Source organism: Corticium candelabrum, chromosome 13 (assembly GCF_963422355.1).
Source record: "Corticium candelabrum chromosome 13, ooCorCand1.1, whole genome shotgun sequence".
NCBI classification, from domain to species: Eukaryota; Metazoa; Porifera; class Homoscleromorpha; order Homosclerophorida; family Plakinidae; genus Corticium; species Corticium candelabrum.
The window spans coordinates 1,032,501-1,056,169 of record NC_085097.1 but is presented as its reverse complement, the minus strand read 5'-3'; the positions used below and the strand labels follow the sequence as shown (position 1 = coordinate 1,056,169).

General features: G+C 42.6%; 2 protein-coding genes across 3 annotated transcripts in view; both read right to left on the bottom strand.

Annotated features, from left to right (window-relative positions):
• Positions 1-266: 266 nt before the first annotated feature.
• On the bottom strand, positions 267-14,216 carry LOC134188814 (SCY1-like protein 2). 2 transcript variants are annotated; one of them, XM_062657019.1, is made up of 16 exons: positions 14,052-14,216; positions 10,979-11,242; positions 10,876-10,920; positions 10,605-10,754; positions 10,181-10,396; positions 7,882-7,998; positions 7,696-7,821; positions 6,992-7,168; positions 6,039-6,275; positions 5,149-5,281; positions 3,762-3,880; positions 3,595-3,695; positions 3,420-3,523; positions 3,268-3,362; positions 489-2,208; positions 267-426 (listed from the first exon to the last, which is right to left on the bottom strand). In XM_062657019.1, the coding sequence occupies exons 1-15, from the start codon at positions 14,190-14,192 to the stop codon at positions 493-495; spliced, it is 3,741 nt and encodes a 1,246-aa protein (XP_062513003.1). In that variant the 5' UTR covers positions 14,193-14,216; the 3' UTR covers positions 267-426; positions 489-492. The 2 variants fall into 2 exon arrangements, with proteins under 2 accessions (XP_062513003.1, XP_062513002.1); XM_062657018.1 differs by having other exon boundaries at positions 267-2,208.
• Positions 14,217-17,862: 3,646 nt separating this feature from the next.
• The window catches only part of LOC134189199 (cytosolic phospholipase A2-like), a 21,197-nt gene continuing 15,390 nt past the window's right edge, over positions 17,863-23,669 (bottom strand). The window contains exons 13-16 of the mRNA XM_062657442.1: positions 23,635-23,669; positions 23,076-23,177; positions 20,627-20,811; positions 17,863-18,380 (exon numbers count right to left, since the gene is read on the bottom strand). The exon at positions 23,635-23,669 is cut by the window's right edge and continues 244 nt beyond it. Coding sequence (XP_062513426.1) covers positions 18,027-18,380; positions 20,627-20,811; positions 23,076-23,177; positions 23,635-23,669 — 676 coding nt within the window. The 3' untranslated portion in view covers positions 17,863-18,026. The remainder of the gene's footprint in view (positions 18,381-20,626; positions 20,812-23,075; positions 23,178-23,634) is intronic.

Here is a 23,669-nt window from a genome sequence, read left to right as displayed (position 1 = left end):
TATACTTACATTGTGAGTAGTATTATCATAATCTTAGCTGCTTGATGCCACTTTTGGCTTGCTTGTTGATATCAAATTTTATGAATGCCAGTATATTGTAATCTGCTTGACAAATACAGATGGCCTTCCTGCACAACGTATTCTATTAATTTAACAGGCAGACGCAGACAAGCAGAAGGTTAAAGAATGGTCAGACTAACAGGTAATTGTAGGTTCAACCTGAAGTTTCAGGAAACAGTAGGATATGAGGAAACATTGTGTTACTGACTCTAAGACTCGATTAATATTTGCAGAAATGTACCATCAGACTCAGTGATGATATCAACACAGCGGAGACTATTAAAACAATTGCAAACTTTGAAGTAATCAGTAAGAGCAAAATGTTCATTCCTATCAGTTAGCTGCAGTCTGACACACATATGAAAGCTACAGTATAGTATACATTTCCTTGTAACAAAATGACCGTGCAGTTGGTTAATGAGACTCACCTGTTCAGCCAAATGGGTTATCACCAGGATGAGGCTGCAAGGGTGCTGACATATGATATTGGGAGTAGTTGGGATTGGCTGCTGATGGCATTGGTTGAAATATTTCTTGTGGCTGAAAACCGAATGGCTGGTTGCTCTGTTGAGGCTGCATTTGATGTCCTAAACCACTACTAAATGACTGAAGCCCCATCGATTGACTGTTCTGAGGTTGACTCCAATTTATTGAACTTGTAGATGAAGGACCCATTGAAGATGTTGAACCTCCCAATCCCCATTGAGTTTGTGGCATTGAAGCAGGTTTACTAACAGGATTTGGCAATCCAAAGTACATTGATTGTCCAGTAGGCTGCTGGGCAACAGTCGGCTGCAACATACCAATCCCATCCATTGACTGAGTAAACCCTGAAGAAGAAGGCTGTGAAGGATGTAGTTGACCAATCGTGCTCATTGACTGACTAAACCCTGATGAAGAAGGTTGTGAAGGCAGTTGACTAGATCCTTGAAAAGCCACTGGCTGAGACTGAAGACCTACTAAGTTTTGGCCCATCCTTGAAGGTTGTAGTGGCTGTGGCTGAATTAGAGCTGTAGATGTGGGTTGTTGACCAAATGATAAGCCAACAGAAGTCCGCATGTTTGTTGTTGATTCCACGTTTTGTTGCTGTGACCTTGCCATATCAGTAGACCGGTAAAAAGATTGAGTTGGTTGCCTATATGGTGTTTGTTGCCGATGTGGAGACACCAAAGATGGGTTTTGATGGGGGTTGCCGCCTAGAAAATTTGGTGGTTGCTTGCTTTGAGTATTGACATTCGTAGCTGAAAGAGTCGACAATGGCTGCTGGATTACAGGTTCCTGCTTTTTTGCCTCTAGTTGATTAGGAAATATTGTAGCCTGGTCAAAAGCAGTGGAACTGGCAGATGGAGCACTGCTCCCTTGAAATTGCCCGAAGTTCCTTGATTGTGTGGCTGTAGGTGGTACCATTCTGGATACATTAAACATCTGATTGACTGATGATGACATGGTTGACATTGTCGGATGAAGGGTAGCCTGAGGCATTATAGGATCCAGAGATCTACCACTAGTCATCAACTGACCTGAAACAGGTGGACCTGAAGGCGCTGCTTGATTGCTGACTTGCAACTGATTAGATGCTACAGAAACTGGGTGTAATGGAGCTGCCCCGGTCATATGACCAAACCCTGTGGTGAATGATGGTGTTGACGATTGATTTGACAGCAGTGACTGAGACTTGGAAGGCTCTAGTCTATCAGCCAATCCTCCTGCTTCGTTTCTTTTATTGAAAGACTCATTTTTCTGTACTGGTTGCAATGTCTCTAGAGATTGCAACTGCATTGTGTTGGTATTCACATGACTTGGAAACTGAGTGGTGAGATTGGTCTTAGGCTGCATAAATCCTGCAGTAGAACTAGACATAATGTCAGCCATAGATGAACTAGACACAGCTGTACGTTGGACAGACATAGCAGTTGAACTGGCAGGCACAAGAGAGTCAAACATCAATCCCCCATCAAGTAAGCTACCACCTACTGCAGATGGAGATGTCGCTGTTGTTCCAGTCATTGAAGGTTTTGCCCCAAATGACCAGCCAGTAGCCTGTTTTTCTGCAGTAGATGGTGGTAGTCCAGGCGGCGTAGAAATAGCAGGAATGCTGTCTTGGCTGCTTGATCCAAATGAAGTGAGCCCAGCAAATAGTTTGTCCATCTAAAAGAGATAGCAACCACCATCAACAGAAACACTGTGATATGCGGTAAGCAAATTAATACTTTGGAACATCTCAGGGTGTAGGACCTGATCATGCTATTCGAATCACTGACATTTTGCCATTTGTATACAGCCCAGCGGTCAGTTTGCAGTTTGTCTGTTTATGTACAGTCCACACTGACTACTAATCTGATTGCATACCTCTAAATCTCGTGTCTGTGTGTGTGTGTGTGTGTGTGTGTGTGTGTGTGTGTGTGTGTGTGTGTGTGTGTGTCTGTGTCTGTGTGTGTGTGTGTGTGTGTGTGTGTGTCTGTGTCTGTGTGTCTGTGTCTGTGTCTGTGTGTGTGTGTCTGTGTGTGTGTGTGTGTGTGTGTGTGTGTGTGTGGGTGTGGGTGTGTCTGTGTGCATGTGTGGGTGTATGTATGCATTCATGTGTTCAGGTTCCAGTTGTTCTCAGTCACTCGACGCCAAGTATGACCGCGGATGCAGCAGCTTATAATCCATTGTTTCCTATTGCATCTGGTATGCACTTGTGTGCTTCCATGCTGCATGCTGTAGTTTCTTGTGTCTCTCTGTCGCATAACAGGTTGGAAATATGCAAGACACGAGAAATAACATAATGCTCTGAATGCAATCAAAACATGAAACCAAACTGTTCCTGTCATGTAGTATCCCAGCAAACAACAACACCTTGCTTGTAGGAAGCTTGTCAATTTGAGCAGACACAATTCTGCAATATGCTGCAGCTGGGTTTATTGTCTTCAAATTTTGATACACCACAATGGACTTGAACAAAGGTTTTTCTTTTCACTTGCACAAACAAAGATCTCACTTTCTTGTATTGAACAGTGGTCAAAAAGATATCTTTCAAGCAATATGGTCTTAAGACCGTCCAATCAGGAAGAGTTTTATATACCTGTCCATCTATCCTTATGTCTATCTGTAAGTCCACCAGTCCGTCCATGTGCCTGGCTGGCTGTCTATCAATTCACATATTCGGAACATTTGTCTATGTCTGATTTCTATGCCATTTCGTATAGTCCCCTGTCTAGTACATACTTCTGCAGCTTTTGTAGTGTCAGCAAGCGACGGAGACACTGCAGGAGCAGCTGTACCTGGTACAGGAGATGGCTGCAAAATAGATGATGAATCCTCTAAAAGTCAGTTACAAATTATCAACACAACAAATCCATTACAGCAAACTGACTTACTACCACCAGACTTTTCATCATTCCCCATTAATTTTTCCATTTTTTCCAACATGCTATCCATGGCCTTTGCTTCACTCACTTCCTGAGCAAACTTAACTGTCGATCTAGTCAACACAAATAAAATTCAACTAGTCACAGATGCATTCACAAGAAGCAATCCCAGGGCCATGCAGACCGTGTCTGTTCTTGCATTTGTCCAACTTGCTGCAGGTAAGTTGCATGGTCAGTCTCAAGTTTTTGAAGCATGTCCCGAACAACAGCCATAAATGTCTTGAACTATTAAATCGAGTTCATTAGCTTGTACAAATATTTTCTGTACTGTTTCTGAAGTGACTATCACACCTGAGTTTCATTTAAGCCTGGCTCTACAGACAGAGGCAACAGAAATGGGAGAATCCTCCAGGCTAAAGTTTCTTTATCAAAAGCCAGCTTCTTATTGCTCATAGTCTCCTTCAGTATGCCTAACCACATAAAGACCACGTACTCTCATTCAATCAATCACAAAATCACAATTCACGTGGATACTTCAACATTAATTAAAAGTAACTATAACTACATGTGGGCTCCAACTTACAACAGATACATTGTACCAGCAACATTGTATGATATATTTACAAGTCAACAAATTTGATTTTTGCTCATTACTCATCATAGTTTTATGATGGACTGAGTTGTCAATTTCAACAAATCTCATTTGTGGCTTATATATATATATATATATATATATATATATATATATATATATATAGGAACTATAGGACAAGACAGGCTTGAAATAGCTAATTAATGGGACCATTATTAATACGGCTTAGGGCAATACTATTTTTACAAACAATGCATTGACTAATCTTAAATTTACATTGGAACTTGCCAAACTACCAGTCAGATTATTCTGTGACTGATCAATCAGCTCATTTGATTCCTTTATGATGCCATGAATCTATTGCAACTTTGTTAATGACGTACTATGAGTAACTAATTAAAGTGAAAGAGCCACTACAGAATTCGAATGGAAGTGGAATCTACTGAGAAGCTTGCTACTTCAAGCACTCCCATGCATAATCATGTACATCTGAATTTATGTCTGTCCTCACCAGAAGGGGCATTCTGTTCATTTAGTGGCCACGCCCACAAACTACTGGGTATGTATTTCCTGCCTGACAGTTGCACACGTGCATGTGTTATGTATCATGCTATTTGACAAACGGAGTGTTCCATACTATGATAATGTTTACATGTAACACATGCCTTTGATGAATTGCAAAGTTTGTTCACTTTGAGGTCAGTGAACTGTTGGAAACATAAGCATGACTTGTAATAAGTAAGTCCAGAGCACACAGACTAGAATTAACAAAATGGGCTCTAAAATCAAACACACTGTGCCCTTCAAAATAAGCCTAGAAAAAACACTGATGCATGCACACACAAAAAAGCAAACACGCACACATGCATGCACGCACGCACGCACGTACACACGCATGCAGGCAGGCACACATGCACGCACGCGTGCGTGCACACACACACACACACACACAACACACACACACACACACACACACACACACACACACACACACACACACACACACACACACACACACACAGCACAGCACAGCACAGCACAGCACATCAGCATATGAGCAATAGACATATTCCATCAGTGTCAAAGAGGTGTGACATGTGTAGACACAGCAGAGCAATAAATTCATTTTATGCACATAGTTCATACCTAGTGTTGACATAAGAACTCCAGGCTCACGAGAAGGCAAGTTTTCTAGCAATGGCAACACTTGATCTTGGATAAGCCACTTATCAAGGACATCCAGCATTTTACCAATACAGACAAGTACATTAATTCTCACCTAAGTACAAATTCAAACCACTGAAACATGAGCATAGAATTTGATTTCAATAGCAAGAAGGAAATAACATGCACTGACAGACAAAAAGAACAAGGAAGTAAGCAAATGTACTATATAGCTATACTACAACAGTAAAGGCTAAGGCATTACTGTCTATGAAATCAGGGTGCATTTCCAGGCTAATGTTTGGTCCTTGGGGTGAGATACAACTTGACAGTACGTATGGTACAAAAAATAATCAAAAGCCACTTCTTCTTGGAATCAACTGATCTCTAACTCTTGCTGTAACTTCGAAATATGGCAGACAGGCAGACACCCCATTGCCAACCAAGCAACACAAATATTAATTGCATAGGACATCACACCTACAGCTACTGCATGTTGAACTAGACAGTCGTGTTCCATAATGCTACATACATGAGAGGGCCATTGTCATGTCTCAATCAGTGTTTTTAGCTAGGCTGCTTTATTTATTCTAGATGTGCCACAGTCTTCAGATATTGGATATTAGCACCTGCTTATGTTCCAATGAAGTAGTCTTAGTTTGCTGTTACTTCCTACCAATTGTTACATTTCAAGATGTGTTTTAGGAAGCATAAAGATAGTATACAGTAGATAACCAGACACCCATACTGGTACGAAGAAAAGGTAGAATAGAACAAGATTAGAGGGAGACAGAAAATTAACAAGACAAATCAACACAAGAATGCAGAGAACTGGACATGACCAACAACCACAATTGACATTGTTACATTACCTTCAATGATGTGGTTACAAGACACAGATTTGCAAGTTTGGGTACAATGGAGTGTTTCATTGACGTGTAGTCAATCATGTTAGCAAATGTCGGCAAAATGCTAACACACAGCTCCTGAATCTGAGGAACGTTGCAATCCAAGGCCCGAAATATCATTGGCAATACTTCAGATTTGATGGCATCTGGCGGTGTTCTTGTCAGCAGCAAGTCCATCTTTTGAAGAAAAATGAGTAAGACCTAAAAGAAACAAGGTAGATACCCTTGTGCAATGTTTTACTTCCATCAAAGTGTAAGTGTGCACGTGTGTGTGTGTGTGTGTGTGTGTGTGTGTGTGTGTGTGTGTGTGTGTGTGTGTGTGTGTGTAGGAGTGTCATGTGGGTCTCAAAAGTGAGGGGTCATCAATAAACTTGAAGATGTGACATCATAGACAATGTGTATGTCAAAACTTAGATGTTTTAGGACTGCTTGATTTTCAAATAACTTGAGATAAAATGCAATAATAATTTTAATGAACCACACCCTCAAAAAGTGGGGCTAGCATCTACCCTAGCCCATAGTAAATTACACCCTTGGTGTGTGTGTGTGTGTGTGTGTGTGTGTGTGTGTGTGTGTGTGTGTGTGTGAGCATGTGCACGCATGCACATGCCTGTGTGTTTCAGCATGTGCAAGCATGCACACACACACACACACACACACACACACACACACACACACACACACATGCATGCACACGCACGCACATGCACACACACACACACACACACACACACACACACACACACACACACACACACACACACACATGCATGCACACAAACATGGTCACTTGTACTCATATGTGTAATAGTGTAGCATATTAGGTAAAGATGATGAATACAGAGATGAGAGACAATGTGTGAGAGATGGCATGTAGAAGACATGTATGTATAAAAGCTAAAACAGGTTGCAGTCACCTGGACTGGTTCCACAACTTTAAAAACAGGAATCAGAACAGGCAAAACCAGTCGGGCATACTCATCCACGGTACAGTCTTCAGCGATGAGTAACACATTTGGCAGAATAAACGGTATCATTGGATGATTCCTGAGTTCCACAGCCAATGCAGGAAGAACTCGTTGATGCACAACTCTCTACAAATCAATAACACATCAGTCGGTTAATACAGAAGTGCACATCCAGATTGTCAGCAATGAAGAATATATCTCATAAAATGCTATAGTGCTATAGTTAAACGACACACATTATAAAAACCGTAATAAGTAATTATCAAAAATAAATAAATTAACATCAAGTTTGAAATTGTTGTTCAGCGCACAGTAAAAGCTACGTAATACAAAATAGGAAAAATAATTAGAACCATTCTAAACAGATACAGTACTTTCTTCACTACACAACAAGTAGTTATCATCCTTGCAGTAAGGAGACTGCTGATAATTGCCTTTGACATAGACTAGAGGTTAAACTTTCTTACAACTTTTAGTCCAATTTGAGCTGACTGCAAGTGAAAACAGCCACCACCACATCATATATATATAACATGTACTACTACCTAACTTAGTCTGACAATCATTCAATCCCAGAGATTGCGACAACTATGCAGTCATTTGCATCTGTCAACTGTGATTGATTTCAAGTTAGTTGCATATTTGATAAATACCTTTGGCATTTTGGGTAAGATCTTGTGCAATGTCTTGAAGAACTGCGATTTCTGTATATCATCTTTCTGCATCAATGTGTCTATGTATTGAAGTGTGACAACCACAGCATCATCAAAGAATGATGCCTACAACAACAAAGCACCAAACGGTCACATCCTGCTGTAATAATGTATTTCATGCTTGACCTTCATGACTTGCATTGCATCAGGACGCACAGATGGAGCTATATTAAGCAACAACCGAACCATTTCTTGACCTTCTGCTGGTATAGAAGAAAATGATGATGGCAACATTCGACTCATCTAACCACATAACACAAACAGATACAACATAGACAACTGACTTCCCTAAATTATTAACAGTACTAGAAGATTTCACAAATGAGTACGACAGACTGCAATACCACTTGCGCCATAGATTATTATTATTGTGTCGTTATGCCCCTCCATAATGAGCAAGTGGGGTCATTATTATTATTATTATTATTATTATTATTATTATTTTATTCGTGCTCAACCAGATCAGTCTGGTTTGTAAAGTCTATTACAAGTACCGGAAGCAAACCCTGCTTCAAAAGTACTTAGACCATCACGGCTGTCTAGAAAGAAGACATGACTTTACAAAGGATCCGAGTAGATCCCAGAAGCACTGTTTTCTGTAAGTGCTGCAGCTGCAGGTTGTGATGACCTCGAATAATGTCCAGCCACCGTGCAATACCTGCGTGCACTGTGCCCAAAGCTCCCAAGACCACCGGAACCACCAGTGTTCGACAATGCCACATGCGGCTTATCTCCACTCGCAAGTCGCTGTACTTCGCCAACTTCTCAGCATGTTTCTTGCCAATGTCGCCATCAGCAGAACAGCTGATATCAATAAGAAGACAAGTGATTGTCTTCCTATTTCTGAGACAGATGTCTGGATGATTGGCTTTGATCTTCCTGGCAGTGGGAATGGTGATATCCCACATCATAGTAATGTCATCCGTCTCCACAGGCCTATCAGGATGATGCCGGTACCATCTGCTCTCCACTGAAACCCCAAAATGGCGACAAACATCCCAGTGAATGATGGATGCCACCTGATTGTGTCGATCAGTGTAGTCCGTCGGTGCCAAAGCACTACAGCCTGCCACAATGTGGTCGACTGTTTCCAGGCCTACACTGCACATTCGGCAAGTAGGACTGACATCACGATGTAGAATCTTGCGCTCATAGTACCGAGTCCGAAGAGCTTGGTCTTGAGCAGCAACAACCAGTCCCTCAACAGCAGCAGGAAGATTCGCTGCCTTTAGCCATCCGTAGGTCTCTTTCATGTCCACAGGCGGTTGCTCAGTGAGACGACGATACTGCCCGTGCATAGGCTTCCCGCTCCAGGACCGCACACGAAGAGAACTGCAACACGTGCGGTAATGTTTCGCATCTGTTTCAGGCGCTTGCTCGAAGCCACCTTCAACCGAGATGGATGCATTCCTGTGTAAGTTCTGCGACTTGTCGTCCGAAGCAAGACTCCTCCACAGCTGTGCAGTAAACCGACAAGCCATGCGCTTGATCGAGTGTGAAGATTTTCCAGAGTCACACTCCCGTATCATCTGCATGAAAGGATCAGAACTGTCAGCAAGGTAACAGTTCAGCCTCACAATACAAGATTGATATGTCGACTCAATCTGTTGTAACCCCCTACCCCCATCACTGCAAGGAGCGTACAGTCGGTCAACGTCTGCAGCAGGATGGTGGACACCTTGCATAGAGAGGAGCTTTCTGGTCCGTCGATCGAGCTGCTGCAGGTCCGTGCACCCCAATGAATGACGTTATTATTATTATTATTATGTGTCGCTACGCCTCTCCATAATGGGCAAGTGGGGTCTTTACCCCCATCTGGGCGCCCACCAACCCGGCAGGTGAGCCCAGCAGGGTACATGTTTCCGTGTAGTCCATACGGCGATCAATGACTAGCCAATTCGATATAGATTGCAGGCATTACGGTGACCGCGAACTCGTGGACAGCACGCCTAGTGGATATCAACAACCACCAGGAAAGCACTGAACGTCATCGTCAACGGACCGTTCGCCAGACCACAGAAACTCCCCAACGACTGAAACGAGTCATAGTCTCATGGATAAAGCTAGAGAAACACGAGAAAGAAAGACGGACAAGTTTCATAATTTACTATCGTCACTAGGGTTTGAAACCCCAAACCATGGAGTGGTAGCCATTGTCGCTAACCACTAAGCCACGATTATTATTATTATTATTATTATTATTAAGATAACATAACATCAGGCACAATTGGAGACACTACAACAATTTGTAAAACATATTACATACTGACCAAGCGACTCGGCTAATAGTGGGCAAGCATACAAGCAGCATGCTGGCCCGCAGACAGACAGACAGCAAGGACAAGTACACAAAACTGAAGACAGATGCAGTACACAGACTTGAATTGGCCACGTTTGTCACGCTACTATACAACCAGTCACTCACATTTTCGATGTGTTGCTTATATGTTAGCAAGTTGCTCTCACTCTCAAATAGTGGCTGTCCGTTATTATACACAGCATGCACAAGAATGCCATACGAGAACATATCACTATTGACTTCGCAAGACTGAGAAAGAATATATTCTGGAGCCAGGTAGTTCAGAGATGGCTGTGTCCGCAATGGCATACGACTATTCCACTCATGAAACTCAAATGTAGTCTGAAAAACAATTGGTACAATCAGAGTAGAATGTACATTGACACTGCAAACGTTGACAAAGTTAACACTAACAAACAATTTACAAAAATACTTTATAGTCAACGTGTTAAAGTAATATTTGTCACAAGTTAACTTCTTTATTCTATTAAATAAATGTGTTTTCAGAAACCGATATGTTCTGGCAGTAGATTGCAGATACAAGGTCTACCTGTGCATCGCTCTGATAGTTCAAAAAACAACAGAAGTTGAATGCAGCCAATTTCCAGTTAGCTTGCTTTGTTACAAATACGCTTTCAGGAGTCAGATTGCCATGAAGCATTTTCACTTCATTGTGAAGAAACTGAAGACCTTCAGCAACCTAAAGAAATTAAAATACAAAGTTAAAGTTCAAACACTTACATCAATACAAATGTAAAACATCCTAATTCCTATCGCTTGACAACATCCTATATCCTATCGCTTGACAGTATGTCACTCACCTGCTGAAGGCCACATTTCAACTCGACTGGATGCAAGTCATACTCCTACCATTAACACAATTTCCTAAACAACACCTTATTTTCATTTGAAATCAATGATTACTTTAATGGCATGTGGCAAGGGAGATGGTACGTTCTCATAATTGCCAAGAAGATTAGCCAAACTGCATGTAACTGGCTCTGTTGCAAAGGCAAGACAATCACGTGATTCTTCAACGCTGTGTTCTACTGTAAGCAGTCGAGGATGCCTAAGTTTGACAAGCTGTGTTGGGCCTTTTTTGAGCATCGTGACAATTGCTTCTCGTTCTTTCTTCGGGGTTTTAGCAGCTTCAGCAGCCTTTTTGTCATACACAAATATTGAAACTGGCTAAATAGAGTGTATAAACACCAATTAACAAAGACAGAAAACATGAAATAGAAAACTACACAAACATAATGTCCCACAACGCAAATTTCAAACAACCAACACATATACTGATCTAACACTACGTTGACACTGACAAGACAAACGTTCAACTATTCCAGCAGATGTAAATAGTTGAATGAGCCAGCAGACATCTACACTGCTGGTTTAGGAGTAGGCCTGGCCAGGTAGATGTATATTTATTATCACGTCTTTGTCACGTGTCATAAACCATGGACGCCAAAGCAGTGGCTTTGCATGCGATCTTGTTTGAAAGACAGCAAAATAAAATGTGGTAGACAAAGTAGCTCAAGAGACTGCAGCTAGCATGCAAGAGAGCCATTCTTAGAAACAGCTGTTAGTCTAGAAAACCAGCAGTGCTACTGCTCGTGGTGATGACCATTGACTTTGGACGACTTCATCTCTCCATAACAAAATGAGATACAATGATCCGTCATCAGACAGCCACCCCATATCATATCCGCCGATCCAATCGGCTACTTCCTCTATGGCAAGTATTGTATAATCTTTTTGATCTCTCTTTTCTTACCTTAGTTTTTCACTTGAATAAATTATACATACTGTCAAACATCATAACCTGGAAAAGGGTTTCAGCAGTGATATTAACAACCTGTTTACTTCTGGAATCTCTGACCTAGTGAAAGTTTGGTGACCAACCGTTCTTGATGGCCAAACTGGTGACTAGATTCAAATACATTTTCGAGCCCTGTCCAGGAATATATCAGTTGCGCATGCCTTGTTGATACACAACTCGCATTTATACTACTCGATGGGACCAAGCCACACTGAGCCAATTCACTCAAATTAAACAGGCTGAGCCAGCCCACTCTGGCCGCTCCCAACTTGGCCCAGACGCATTTACATTGGCATGTTCAATCGGACAGCACCAAACTAGCATGGACTGGCCCAATCAAACGTGCCACTGTAAACTAGGTATAAGGTTCAAGACTAAGTAAACTTTCTCAACCGAATCTGATTCTAGTCAACAAGGTCATTGCCTAGGCAATGATAACAAATAAAATAAATTACTCAGGTCTCATTTGATCTCTTTCCCAGTAACAAGTAAGACCCACTATATCAATTACAAAAAATAATTAACACAAGCAACTGCTGTAGGTATGAATCAAATATAAAGAGCACCCATAGTTGACTCAATACTTGCCTGTGACCAAACACTAATAAGCAGGGTTGCCACACCTACGAATAAATTCGTTAGCCCATACAGTTTGGTGCAGAAAGCCGCCTACAAAAAGTAAAGGCGTGTCTATGAATAAACAAATCGTCAAATATGTCGCGGCTATCTCAAGAGCGCAGGGTCTCTGAGCTTTGTGTAGAAGTTGTTATCCTTCTCTTCCTTATGCCCAGTTTACTTCTTGCAGAATGGTTTCGAAATCTCTAAGGCCATAGTTCTGTGGTTCAAGCATCCCATTCATGACGCTCCAGTAGTCGTTTGTGCTTCTGGACCTCACAAGGCTAAAACCAAACCCGGATGCTATAACAAACCCAAATGTGTGCAGAATAAACAATAGCTGATAGCTTCTCTTCGTGGAGAATCATAAGGTGTTGAGCAATGGAGAAATCCAGCACTTTGACTCAAAAATGAAAGATCCCAAATTTGTCACAAGTACATGCAAATTGTAGCAAGCATGGTGCAAGTGATTAGTGTTATGAAGATTAGATAAACAGTACAGTACTGAATGCTCTTACAACAACAATAAAGAACATAGCTTGCAAAGACTGATTTGTCTACGGAAATTCTGAACAGTAGTGGGCGTGGTTCCAACAGACCAGATAGGTGTGTCGCCATCAGTGACATTCGCCTACAAATTTTCACATAAAAAAGTGTGGCAACCCTGAATAAGTTTACAATCACACATTTCTAAATGGAACTCCTTAAAAACTGAACAGTATTGCAGTAATGCTACATATTATATACATGTATCGTAAACACGTACTTCTGACAGACACAAACACATGCACAGTCATCTACAGTGTTCTAAGCTTCAGTTAGATTTTTGTCAAATATAATTGTTCATCCGAAAGACAATGCACTTTCCTTCATTCTGTCTCAAAGATGGTTTAGACACAAGTGCAAAGACAATGCCCATTCAAACAAGGGCATAGCGTGGCATGGGCTAGACCGGGCTATAGCCCCATCATTTGTAGGCACAGTCATAAAAATTGTGGACTGTAAATACATCATGGTGAGTTTAGCCCCCCATTTCTATAGGTCACGCTACGCCCCGCCCTTGACTCAAACAGGTTTTAGTTTGCTATACACTAGATGCAATTATTAAATATCTAATTACGCCAATTTCAACTCTAGCTTGCATGCAAGTCCATTAACACTGTCTACCAACGTCTCCAACCGTTTTGATTGAAGTCGGTTCTTGCTAGAAAAAACTTATTAACAATAAAACTGTAAATGGAGCACGTAGAACGAGTGGAAGCACACTGACACTCCACAAGGCCAAAACAAACACAAACTACGAAAAAGAAATTAATTAACAAGCAAAGCTAGACTAGAAAACAAGAAAAATAGCCGTAAACCTAAGGCACAATTGTAAATTCGATTTGCGAAACTTGAAGCAGCCACTACTGAATGAAGACGCTACGAAATACAAAATTAAAACAGTAAAAACAAATTATTACGAGATACAGAAATTTGCACAAAAAGTCCTTGCTCCACGAGCTTGAACTTCAATCACTAATACTGAATATTCCTAATAAGTGTCCTGCAAGCTTATCTCACGTGTCTCGAAGACTTTTTGACTCCATCGAATATCTTCCACATGCAGCTGGGGCCCCCACTTGCCACATGACGTCCAATCTCATATTCACGTGTTACGGGGTTTCCCAAAACTGCTGCTTTGAACTTGCCAAGTACGGACATTTGACAAGCCCGAACGTCAACTGCATTCAGATATCCGGGATAATGGAAAGTCACGAGCGAAGCAGGCCTACACAAATCGGAATTTGTCATTCAAAGCGATTTAGTAGATGTGCAATTTATTGTTTGCATTTGCTGTAAGCTCTAAAACTTATGCGAGTTGTAACTCCACAAATTAGAAATTAAACCAGGCACATGTGTAGTCTATAGTATGCGTACTAGACTTACAGACTCACACCGTACACCGTGTATCATATTGATCACTATATATGCATTCGAATTCACTGTGGAGCAGTGTAGCACTATCCAATGCTATTCCTCCTCTTTAGCTCTATCACGTGCAGCTATAGCTGTCTCTTCAGATTTTTGTATTTTCGCAGATACTGCATCAAGTGACATCTACACGTCATGCATGCATGCATTTAATTAATTGGCATCTTGATGTCTAGAATACTAATTCAATGCAAACTGGCGTTGACAAATTTTAGCATTTCGCGTGATGAGCGAGCAAATAGGTCTATAGATAGCTACTTAGCTAAAATAACCTGAGCACAAAGTGGAGAAAGTACGGAGTCCATGCAAATCGTTTCTAGTAAGTAGCGGAGCCGCTGGAGATTCCATTCTCTGGTCAGTCGGGTTGTTGACCCTAATTAATTAGTAAACTTACTTGGAAAATAGGTATAGAGATCGATACTCATAGGTTTCTGCCATTTTAATGCGGTCTTCTTTGATTCTGCCATTGCCGGATAGCGTAGCAAAATTAATGTCTTAGCTAGAAGTGATGGGAATGCGCAGTTCACGTGTCCATAACTTCTCGACACTGTTTAGATCATACTGAATGATGATGTGTATTATCAAAGAGATCTAGAGTCAACGTTGACATACTGTGTGTACTCTAAGATTAAATAAGGTGGACATAAATTGCGACCACTATCCGACAAGAGCGTTGTGGGACATCCGTAACGAAGAACAATGCGGTCCACAACGGCATCAGCGACAGTACCAGCGGTAATGTCTGTCACAGGTGCAAGCTCGACCCATCTGGAAAATCGGTCGACCATCACGGCGATGTAACGATTGCCAGTGAACGTACGTGGTAGCGGCCCCAAAATGTCGACTCCAACTACTTCGAATGGGCGAGTAGCGCTGAGCAATAGCAATTTGCCAGATTGGGACGGTTTGGGAGTCTTCTTGCACTGGCATTCCATACAGAAACGTACAAAATCTTTCACGTCCTGTCCGAGGCGCTTCCGGTAATATTGAGACCGCACCAGATGATATGTCTTTTAGCGTCCAAGATGCCCAGACATGGGTAGATCGTGGAGTGCTTTCGTGACTGCTGAGCGACTAGCGGAAGGGAGTATAGGAACGTAATGTCTCCGACCGTTGAGTATCGATTTGTGCATCAGCAATCCAGTGTTTTCATCAACGGAAACTGTGCCTGTGTCTCTTAATATGGCAACACCGTGACATCTTTCTCCATCTTCGAAGCCCCGGATCGTCTGCTTGCCACTTGGTGGCTGTCGCAGTGTAGCAATGCGTTGCCCGTTGTGCAAAGAGGATGTCGAGGACAAGGAAACTCTGCAAGAACACTAGATAACGTCGTGTACAGGCTACAGACAACCTGCAGCTGCAGGGTCTGCGTTTGGTTCAATACTGAAAATTACTGTCAAACTATTGCTAGGAGTACGTTTCTACCCTTTCTCTTGGGAAGCTGTTAGAAGTATGACGTAGAATATACGGAACTACTGCGCTCATTCTGACTAAGTGCCGGTAGCGTGTAGTCGACTTAATCTTGGGTTCTGTACATTGCGTTCTAAGGTTGTGTTTATGATTTCATTGACTTGATACATGGTGTCAGGAGTCTAGAAACCTACTAATGATGTCTAGTGATGAATATATTCGTAAGCCGGCCTCTGTGAAGGCAACAGACACTGCCTCGGCAATAGATGCAAGTCAACCGGCGATAAGAAGCCGTTTTATGCAAAGTGTCGTACCTTTGCCCCAACCTTTAGTTATCAAAAAAGGAGACATGAAGGAAAGCTGGCGGCGATGGCGACAACGAAACTATATCGAGATTAGAAGAGCAGCCTCACGACCTTAGATTAGCAACATTCATAACGTGTATTGGAGAAGACGCTCTACAGATTTTCAATGGCTTATTTGGTGATGCCGAAGGAACTCATGGCGACATGGACTTTGTTCTTCAAACATTGGAGACTCATTTTATGGGGTCAGTTAATGTTACTTATGAACTGTATGTATTCAATTAATCAGCGTAACCAGCAAGACAGCGAGACCTTTGAAACGTACCTAACAGGTCTTACGCCAATTAGTGAGAACGTGTAATTACCGAGAAATGACTAATGAGTTTTATAACGAGACAGATTAGTATGTCGAATTAATTAAGCAGGGCCGTAGCCTGGCTTCAGAAGTGGAGGGTGCGTAATACACCAAAATGGGACCAATGGCGTCACAAACTCGTCGCGTGGTCTTTTAGTCTTTTGAATTATATATTTAGATGCACGTACAGAAATAACACAACAAGAAATTCTCGAAAATTACATTAACAACTTTCAAAAAGTGAAAACAAAACTCATTGCAATATTGATTCACAAGACTAGCGCGAGAAAGCCTGGTGACGAGGCTAGATTCTGCGATTATGAAGATGAGCATAGCAGTCTACTTTGACTGATAATTTTGACCAGGAAAAGGCTGGCATAATTTGCATGGTTGCCCCGGCCTGGATTGCTCGTTTTGTCAAATTTTCATGCTGAAGATCGAAGTGCGTAATATTACAGCAGAAGTCTGGACAGGTTGCTCTGACAATTTGATGTCGTTACTAGAATACCCAGCGTGTTTTACGAATAGATTAGAGTTAGAGATGAGGAATTGCAATGTTAAAGAAAGAGGTTGTTTGTTAATTTAACAAAACGTATTCAAATTTGCATCTTAACTTAATCACGACAGTTGTACAGTTGAAGTGCATGTATTGCAAGTCACTTGAGTCTTTTAGGCCCATTGTAGACTTTAAAATTTTAAGTTTTAGGCCACTGATACTGGGCTAGCAGGCCTTAGGAGCAACTGCTTAAAAACGATCCTTAAAACCAATTTACAGAGCACCATGCATGTGTGAGGGGTCGCCTCATAGATTTGATCATGGTGTATATCAATAAGGCTACTCCACTGGACCATGCCGCTGTATTTGACCGTTACGCTGCGAAACAGCCAAGAACAATGCTGCTAGAAAGTCCACTTGAGGATGCAGAAAAACAAACTATACTCTGTAACAGGTAGCTAAAAGTTGTCCGCTCAGTATATGTAGCAGTCAGAGTTGCTTACATAAACAATCCCTGTACAACATCTAGCTAGTAAGCGTTTGAAACGTCTATGTCGCGATGGAGAAATCTGGCTCCGTTCGTGTGCAGAGCAGAGTGCTCCAACTCCCATGCACCTTCAGTCAGGTCCTGGATCCGCGCTTGTGAGGCCGAGCCCAAGTCGTTTCAGTCTTATGACAAACGTTGACTACCCCCCCCCCCCCCTTCAATAATCAGTTCACTTCGACTGAATCTATTCATATCGCTCTTTTGTAGTTACGACTGCGGCAACCTGGCATGCTTATTTACGACCATGCATGGTATCCACAAACAAAGAAAATTTACAGACAAAGTAATTAAATCTCATGTTGCATTTCAATCTCTCACATTTGCAGAAACATAAACACTATAAAACTGGTTACGTTATGCCTCAGAATGAAAGCTGTGATTCCACTACAGATGCTCAACATTCAATTTCCCACAAGATAATCACCAACAACAAACGTAAACTAAACACTCGTCAATGAAGTTTCTTGGCAATAACTTTCTTGATGTCCTCAACAGCAAGAAGAGTGTTGAAATGCCACAACTCGTGCAATCGCTGGAAATCATCAGCGTTGTAGTTGAAATTAAACGTGCTGTAGACGGAAGCGTAAGGATCGACGTTAGCAAACGACTCGTCTTGGCCAGTAATGACAGCTTTACGACGGGCGTTGTTGCAGTAAGCAAACAAGATTACGATAGGACAAGCAGGATCTTCAACTTCCTCCAATATGTAGTACTCTTTCGGATTTTTAGGATCAAACGCGTTTTCTGGAATCTTTGGAAATTTGTACCCGGACTCATCTGCCCATTCTTTGGCCTTTCGAAGTTCCTATAAGCGAATGACATTTTGTATATCACACGTACTATAGTTTATAGTGTTGTGAATTGTGACGCGATAAACCATAACATAATATTTATTAATGTTGGGGTAAACATGCGCGCGCGTAAGCGCACTTGTAAGTATCTGTGTGCGTGAGCCACGTGTGCAAGTGTGCAAACACTGCGCACATGTGTACGTCTAGTAGCCCATGTGGTAGCACATCGTGTGTGGCGTTTTGTGTGTGTGTGTGTGTGTGTGTGTGTGTGTGCGTGCGTGCGTGCGTGCGTGCGTGCGTGTGTGTGTGTGTGTGCGCGCGCGCGCGTATGGTGCTATAGCTCAGTTGGTTAGAGAGGCATCCAATAGTGTGTACTTCCCGGACCTTGCAAAGTTGCAAGTTCAAGTCACGGTGATGGCGAGCTACGGCATACTTTCCTTGGGCAAGAAACTCACACGCAATTGCCTCTCTCGACTCAGGAGTATAAATGAGTACCTGGTCTTTGACTGAGGAACTAAGTGGCCATCCGCTGTGACATGAAATCAGCGCCACTGGGGGCAAGGTGAGACTTCAGGTGCTCACACCTCAGTTGGCTTCACAAGCCCATGCTCCTGTGAGCATCTGGCCAGGCTCCAGGAGATTGCTAGCGCAAGCCCATAGTTCTCCTAAGTAGTGCACAAGAGCCCAGCTGTTAAATGGGGGCGTAGCAAGTATCTGACAGCTCCTAACGTTTAGTTTAGTTTCTTGTGCGTGTGCGTGCGTGCGTGTGCGTGCGTGTGCGTGCCTGTGCCTGTGCCTGTGCCTGTGCGCGTGTGTGTGTGTGTGTGCGCGCGCGCGCGTGTGTGACAGACAAAGACAGACAGACAGACAGTCACACAGACAGAGAAACAGACAGAAAGACACAAAAAATAGACTTTTATAGAAATGGGATCACAATATCTCTTTAGTCAATTGGTTTAATTAGTTGTTTTAGACGTTGCTGGTACAATATTTGTCATAGGACAAAGTAGTTAGCTATTTTATTGTATCGTAGCTTAAATTCGAAACTAGATGTAAAGACAAAACAGACAGACGACAAAGAGACAGAGAGACAAATTGGCTTCTGGATTTGCTGACTGTTGTGACAAACCCTGCAAAAAATTTCTGCCTTTGTGCCCCACTTCCCAAATTTTCTATCACAAGAGGAACACATCTTGATACATATCCTCCTGAAACAAGCTCTTCTGAATATTTTTCATTTTCTTTTCTTCTCGTCGCGGCAGCATGACCATTTTCCTTGCTAGCCTTCCTAATAATGTCCTGACTCCATGGATGAGCCAGGGACACATCAAGATCCAAATTCTGTCCAGTATTTGGATCAAACATTGCAATGTCTGGACGGTCTTCAGCATTGATGTATTGATGTCTTGGTTCTGTTTGATGGGGAAGGTGAAGGTCAGACAGGCATTCACTCCACCCATTTAAGACTGAATTGTGAGACCACACAGGTCCACCCCATATTTACAGGTCAAAAGATGGTATCCGTATTCATCCAAATCATCATAACCACAATCACACTTTTTAATCCAATTGGTGAAAGGTAGAGCCACTCCCAACCTCAGGTAAGACGCTAAAGAAAATTATTTTGTTTTTAAAGCGTGCTTAGCAGAAGTGGGGATGACATCCAGCGATGCACCAGCCCCTCGTCCTTGCAGGAATCTAAACCGTGCTGCATCTGTATCAGACTGTGCTTGTATAATAATATCAGTAGCATTATCCCTGCTAATCTTTGTGCATAATCGATGCTGTAATTTCTTTGGACAGACAGCCAAACAGACAGACAGGCAGACAAAAAGACAGACAGACAAACAGACAGACAGACAAACGACAGACAAATACGCACACACACACAGAGAAAACCGACTGACAAACAAATGTAACGCGCTTCAATAAATGAAATTGGCAGACAGACAAACAGACAGACAGACAGACAGACAGACAGACAGACAGACTGATAGACAGACAGGCAGATAGACAAACAGACAGACAGACAGATAGACAGAGACAGATAGACAGAGACAGATAGACAGATAGACAAACAATCAGAGAGAGAGACAGACCGACAGACAAAGAACAGACAAACAAACTGAAAATATGACAGATAGACAAACAGACAGACACAGAGACAAACAGACAGACAAAACATAGATTGTCAGAAAGACAAAGAGAAGGACAGTTCGAGTTCTCTGGTACTTGTCAAAGATAGAAACGTGCATCCAACCTTGAAAGGATCCATTTCTTCGGAGCCATACCAAGAAAAATCAAACGCAATGAATATGTCCGTTTGCCGCTCAGGACGAAGAAGAGGCGGGAACGGTAGATTGAAGTCCAAGCCAGCGTCCACAACAGTCAAACCGTCAAGTTCTACAATGCTTTCAGACAATAGCCTTTTGCGACTATCAGTATCTAAAGAAAGCAAACATCATACTAATATAACCACAACACCAACAAAATCATACGCCAACCGATGTACGCACCTGTATATGTATATAAACGTAAACACAAACAAACACACACACACACACACACACACACACACACACACACACACACACAGAGACACAAACACAAATGGACCAAAATGGACAAATTTCAAGCCCTCCACGTCATTCGATGTCAATCCACCTGGAGCTTGGCCATCCAGGTTCATTGACTATGGCGCAGCTCTGGGACTGGACACCAAGGCCCACAAGTACCCGTCTGCTGCATGATGTACTTGCATGATGTTATACTGTTAAGCCAGCTGTCATGTCCACCCAAGTCAAAGACCAAGTACTCATTTATACTCCTGAGTCGAGAGGAGCAATTGTGTGTAAGTTTCTTGCTAAGGAAATTATGCCATAGCTCGCGGAGAAAGACCTATCCTGCAAGGTCCCGGATGTTTTCATTCTCCAAATGCACTCTCTAACCAATTGAGCAACAGCACACACACACACACACACACGCACACACGCGCACACGCGCACACGCGCACACGCGCACACGCGCACACACACACACACACACACACACACACACACACACACACACACACACACACACACACACACACACACACACACACACACACACACACACACACACACACACACACACACACACACACACACACACACACACACACACACACACACACACACACACACACACACACACACACACACACACACACACACACACACACACACACACACACACACACACACACACACACACACACACACACACACACACACACACACACACACACACACACACACACACACACACACACACACACACACACACACACACACACACACACACACACACACACACACACACACACACACACACACACACACACACACACACACACACACACACACACACACACACACACACACACACACACACACACACACACACACACACACACACACACACACACACACACACACACACACACACACACACACACACACACACACACACACACACACACACACACACACACACACACACACACACACACACACACACACACACACACACACACACACACACACACACACACACACACACACACACACACACACACACACACACACACACACACACACACACACACACACACACACACACACACACACACACACACACACACACACACACACACACACACACACACACACACACACACACACACACACACACACACACACACACACACACACACACACACACACACACACACACACACACACACACACACACACACACACACACACACACACACACACACACACACACACACACACACACACACACACACACACACACACACACACACACACACACACACACACACACACACACACACACACACACACACACACACACACACACACACACACACACACACACACACACACACACACACACACACACACACACACACACACACACACACACACACACACACACACACACACACACACACACACACACACACACACACACACACACACACACACACACACACACACACACACACACACACACACACACACACACACACACACACACACACACACACACACACACACACACACACACACACACACACACACACACACACACACACACACACACACACACACACACACACACACACACACACACACACACACACACACACACACACACACACACACACACACACACACACACACACACACACACACACACACACACACACACACACACACACACACACACACACACACACACACACACACACACACACACACACACACACACACACACACACACACACACACACACACACACACACACACACACACACACACACACACACACACACACACACACACACACACACACACACACACACACACACACACACACACACACACACACACACACACACACACACACACACACACACACACACACACACACACACACACACACACACACACACACACACACACACACACACACACACACACACACACACACACACACACACACACACACACACACACACACACACACACACACACACACACACACACACACACACACACACACACACACACACACACACACACAAGCACACACGCATGCACACACGCATGCACAAACACCAAACTATGAAAAATTACTTTGTCTACAAACACGACCAGCTCGTTGTGTCTTTGTATTTTTCTTCTTGGTGCTGAATTCTTCCTGCTGCACCTTGACGTCACCATGGAACGTTCTAGCAACTACAGGTGAATACAATTAGCACATCACGAGAAATAAGGTACATTTATTAAAGATGAATCATACTAAATGACTAATAAGAAAATAATGGCCTTTTGTTTTGCCGCTTTCATCTCATTTTTAGTATGGAAATGCGTAAGGTATAAATCACAATTTTCTGCTCTGAATTTACAACTAGATAACCTCTTGAAATCAACGTAATCTACATCACTACTTACTTGACTGTAACCCTGGGGAAAGATCCTTTATTACTACAGACCTGCATGCATGTGTGTCTCACAAGCACTAGATTAGCTACGAAAATTTTAGCAGTTCATCTTCCAACACCAAATCTTTTGCTTAAATGGTTTAGACCAGGTTCATCTTCTATTATTGCACATTTCATATAAAATACCAATAAATTCTTCTACTTACAGCTAGCCAATGGTTGTTATATGATCTCGCTAGTACAATTCTTACGTTTCTCCTCTTTTGGTCTGTGATCCAAGTAAGGG